Source organism: Echiichthys vipera, assembly GCF_963691815.1.
Source record: "Echiichthys vipera genome assembly, chromosome: 14".
Taxonomy (NCBI): Eukaryota; Metazoa; Chordata; class Actinopteri; order Perciformes; family Trachinidae; genus Echiichthys; species Echiichthys vipera.
Genome location: NC_139839.1, coordinates 5,065,127 through 5,070,172, shown reverse-complemented (window position 1 = coordinate 5,070,172; position 5,046 = coordinate 5,065,127). Strand labels below are relative to the sequence as shown.

Below are 5,046 nucleotides of genomic sequence, written 5' to 3'. Positions count from 1 at the left end.
TCTCCTCGATCGAGTTTAAATAAGCTTTAACTTTGACCGCCATCTTGTGCGTCTCTCCGCAGGGGGAGGACATCGTGTTCCTGGCGACGGACATCAACCTGCCGGGCGCCGTGGACTGGGTGATGATGCAGTCGTGCTTCAGCCACCACTTCATGCTGGTCCTGGAGAAGCAGGAGAAGTACGAAGGGCACCAGCAGTTCTTCGCCGTCGTGCTGCTCATCGGCGCCCGCAAGCAGGCCGAGAACTTCGCCTACCGCCTGGAGCTCAACGGCAACCGGCGCCGGCTCACCTGGGAGGCCACGCCGCGCTCCATCCACGACGGGGTGGCGGCCGCCATCATGAACAGCGACTGCCTGGTGTTCGACACCTCCGTCGCCCATCTGTTCGCCGACAACGGCAACCTGGGGATCAACGTCACCATCTCCATGTGCTGAGGCGGCAGGGCGGCGCATCGGCTCACGTCCTGCGGCGTCCTGCGGTCACGGGAACTCCCCCGCTGTCGACGTGACGCAGCTCGAGGCGTGAACTGTTTTAAAAGCTGAGGAAACTTCTCATACAACGGGCCGGCGCCGCCCTGGTTGATGACTGTGTCAGGACAGAGCGGGTCGTCCGTCTGACCTCCGATCGGGCGCCAGAAACATGAGAACAGAGAACGTGGCGAGCATCAGGCTTCTGTCGTTCTCGTTGGAAAAGAAATCGGACCGCTGGAAGGACTGTGGTGTGGTCAGAACCTCGGTGGGTTCATCAGACACCCCGACGTGTTCACACCAACGCCGTAGAGCTGCCGTAAACCAGCGTAAACCGACGGACGGCTGCAGGTTTTCATCGGTACATCGACGTATTCTTGCGGAGAAATGTGCGTTTGTCCGCTGGCGTTTGTCCGCAGCTCTAAACTCTAAAGCGTTCGCTCCGCGCGTCTCTTGATAAAAACCGTATCGTCCTGAATATAAGAACTTTATTTATTTGACTTTTCTGAAGATTCATTTTGAGGAAAAGAGTTTTTGATGGTTTCAAACTAACGTTCTTTCTCTGGCGTCCAAAAAAACCTGATTCTCACATAAACCTGGTTTTCATGGTCGAGCTTTTGAAAGGTCAAAGTTCAACGCCGCCACATTGGCGCCATCGCCTCCTCCCAAGGAAATGAACGGCCGCGGATCGTGTGTACGGGCACGCACACACACAAAACTAGCATCGATGAAGTCCGACTGTTGCGTGTCACTTGAACGCACCACAACGTCTGTTCTGCGCACGCGTGAGAGGCAGCCCGTCTCCGTGGCAACAGGTTGAGGTCGTCTGTTTGTTTAAAAACAGAAACCGACAGAAGCTCCTGAATCTCGTCTGTCGTCGGCGTCTTCTCCATCTTCTTGTGCGCACACCGCAAAAGCTCTGGTGACAGACGCTCACCGTTGGCCCGAGCGTCGACGCCGCGTCTTTAACCATGGGAGTTTCCCGTGGAGCTGCGGTGTTCGTGCTCCGTTCTCCTTCACGCCAAAATCAAAAAGCGTCGTCTTGGCTTGACAACGTATGTTCAGAGCGGAGGGGGCGGAGCTTAAGCCGGACGGGTGTGTGGCGTCCACCCTCGCTCCCTGCAGTCTGTTTTCGCCGCCAGCGCCTTAGTTTTCTACCGCCAACGCCGACCTCCTCCTTCCTGTTCACGCTCTTCCTGCAGGAGTCGAACCCGCGCAGGGAAAGTGTTAAACACACGATGGACGGACTTTATTTTCTTTGTGGGTGAAAAACTTCCAACGTTCCTCGTCTGTGAAGTTTTGTAGCAGCGACGAGGAAGAGCTGGAGCGGATGAGGCGCCCTCGGACCGCCGCGCTGTTTCTCTGCGTTTAAGCACCGCGTGGTCATTTCAGATCGTTTTCACAGGAAGCAGAGGAAATCATGTGTGTATGACCCTTCAGGGCTTCCGTAGTTTTGGCGTCACCGCCACTAAACACGGAGGAAACGGCGCTGGCTTCCACTTTTCCACCCACCGACTTTCTACCAAATGTTTGAAATATTGTAAATAAGTATATTTTCTAAAACCCAGAGGCGGCTGCGTCTGCTCCTCGAGCTGCCGACGCGTTTGTGTCTAAACGCTTTCTGACGTTTTTCTTGTTGATTCTGCTGCAGAACTGCGACTCCCAGGGTGCATTTCACTCACACATCCAATCACAGAGTTAACGGTTAGCTGAAGCTGCAGCAGAGGCTCATGGGAATTGTAGTATTTTTTTACAGGAAACAACAACAATGAAAAAAGCTGAGAACTTAAACCTCAGTCTAATAAACCGACATTATTAATATGAAACACTTTATTTACACGTCTGTGACTCCAGGATCATTTCCAAGACTCTTCCTATAAAAAACGGTCAAATAATGAAGTCATTCAGGGCGCCCTCCCACTGTGCCTCCGTCCCGTGCCCCGTGCTTTAGGGCCCTTGTCCCCCCCTCCAGGCCCGTTTGTACTCACACTACCTGGGCCTCGGAGAATGCTTCTTGCTGCCTATACGTCATCACGCCGTAACACGCCACACGCATTGATGACGTCATGGCGATGCGTGGCTTTGTTTCCAGATCTTTCCGTAGACCTCTGAGTTTTTGTGCGTCTTGTCGACTGTTTTTGAATCTTTTCATCGACCAAATCTGCAGTAAACACTCCACCTCCGCATCACACCAACGTGAACCTTTCACCGCCATTGTTTGAAATGTCCGCGCATGGTCCCTCCTTCTTTTTTCTACGTCCCAACAGGCGCACAGGAAATGACCTCAGAACCGCCGTAGGCCTTGTGCTCGTACACGTGCGCACGCTCGTGCTCGTACATGTGCAAACGGGCTTTACAAAAGCCCACCTCTCCCAAACGGGCCGTGGACGGCAAGTGTGCCGCTCCTAGACGTGGTACGGTTGCACTCACACTGGTCAAAGGAACCAGACTTTAGCCGTGACACGTGCCGGGGCACGGGACGGAGGAACAGTGGGAGGGCGCCCTTAGAGGCATGAAAATTGAATGAATATTTGGGTTTTTGTTTCAAGAAAATTTAGATTTTCACCAAATGTCCCAGTTGTTTCCCGGCTCGTGTTAATTAAACTGTGTCTGATATTATAAATATTATTATTAATCTAAATCTAGATTTATGCACATGTGCAGATCCTCTGGTTTAAGTCCACTGAGAGTTTCCAGCGTCGGAGCGATTTGAGGTTTTCTTTGTTCAGTGTTTGTTTCTCTAATAAAAGGCTGCAGTTTAATTCTGTGTGATTCTGGTTTTTACAGATTTATCTCCATAAAAAATAAAAATAAGATAAAATAAATAAATATAAACAAAGAGGGCTGAGCATCGGTCATTTAAACGTCGGGATGTTTCATCTTTCAGGACAAAAACAAGTCCAGTTATTTATAAAGGAATCATTTAAGTTCATTCATTGTTTGGCTAAAGCAAGCAGCTGCTTAGCTTAGCTTAGCTTAGCTTAGCATGAAGACTGGAAAAGGTGGCTAGCATGGCTCTGCCCGAAGATAACGAAACACACCTAGCCGCTAACGTTGGGCACGAGTGCTCGATTAAGACGTCAGTATTCGTTTGATCACTTCTTTTGCTTTGAAACTCGATAAATCACGATGTTGCCATGTAGCGTTAGCCACAGTTTGTTAGCTGTTGGTAGTCGATCCCATCTATGCACGTTAACGTTGCTTTAGCTAACATGACCGGAAACTGTTGGAGTGAAATGAAAAAACTTGATGTGCTACTATGACGAGTTGCTAATTCCAGCTAATGTGTACGCAACGTCACAGAGTTACAAAGTTAAACACGATGAAGCTACAGTAAGTTAGCAGTATGGGAAATAGATTAATGTAATGCTCAGTTATCAAATTAGCTTTAAGATAACTAGCATTACTTGCTGCTGTTTCATTAAATGATTTGAATAAACGTAACGTGAATGAAACTTGATGTGCTAATTACAGCCACCATGCTAATTAGAACAACTAGCTGTGGGTAGTGGACTTATCTAAAGCTAAAATAGCATGTTAACATTTTAGCTAACATAACTTCTGACTATTTCATTAGAATGAAATTACATTAAACTTTGACACTATGACAGTTGGCTAATTCCAGCTAAGCTAATGTGTACGGTTATGTTATAATGTTCGGTTCACTACGCTCACGAAGCTACAATAAGTTAGCTGTATGGAAAGATGATTCATCTAATGCTAAGTTATCAAGTTAGCGTTACGATAACTAGCATTACTTGTGGTTATTTCATTGTGTTACTATGAGCGCACTCACACTGTCCTTACGCACCGCGACCCGGACTTTAGGGTACTTGTCCCCCCCTCCCTCTCCCCCCACGCCCCAGCTCCGTTTGTACACTGCCAGGGCCTCGGCCAATGCTTCTTGCTGTCCATACGCCATTACGCCGTAACACGTCACACGCATTGATCGTGTGTGTGTGGCTTTGTTTACAAATCTTTCCGTAGACCTCGGAGTTTTTGTGCGTCTTGTCGACTGTTTTTGAATATTTTCATCCGACCAAATCTGCAGTAAACACTCCACCTCCGCATCACACCAACGTGAACCTTTCACCGCCATTGTTGTTGTTGTTAAATGTCCGCGCATGCTCTGTCCTTCTATTTACATGTCCGAACAGGCGGACATAACGCTACTGCCGTAGGGCTCGTGCTCGTGCTCGCACACGTGCGCACGCTCGTGCTCGTACACGTGCAAACGGCTCCGCTAAAGCCCACCTCTTTCAAGCGGGCCGTGGACGGTCCGCTGGCCGCAGTTGAGCGCGGAGCGGGTGCACTCACACTGCTTAAAGGTACTAGACTTTAGCTGAAAAAACGGTTTTGGCCGTGGCCAGAAGGACAGTGTGAGTAGGCTCTATGACAAGTTGCTAATTCCAGCCACCAAGCTAATGAGTCAATTAGCTGGTGGCAGTTGACTCATCTTAAGCTAAGTTAGCATGTTCACATTAGCTAACGTTAGCTAACAAAACTCTTGACTTTTTCATCAAGATAAAATGAACATTCGCTGCGTTGATCTCTGCACAATTAAAAACAGACAGATGAA

The 5,046-nt window shown here is 49.0% G+C and overlaps 1 protein-coding gene across 3 annotated transcripts in view; it reads left to right on the top strand.

The window, feature by feature from the left end:
• siah2l (seven in absentia homolog 2-like) overlaps positions 1-2,345 on the top strand; it is an 18,731-nt gene extending 16,386 nt beyond the window's left edge. For all 3 annotated transcript variants that reach the window (XM_083926477.1, XM_083926479.1, XM_083926478.1), the window contains one exon: positions 63-2,345. In XM_083926477.1, coding sequence (XP_083782603.1) covers positions 63-434 — 372 coding nt within the window. In that variant the 3' untranslated portion in view covers positions 435-2,345. The remainder of the gene's footprint in view (positions 1-62) is intronic.
• The last annotated feature ends 2,701 nt before the right edge of the window (positions 2,346-5,046 follow it).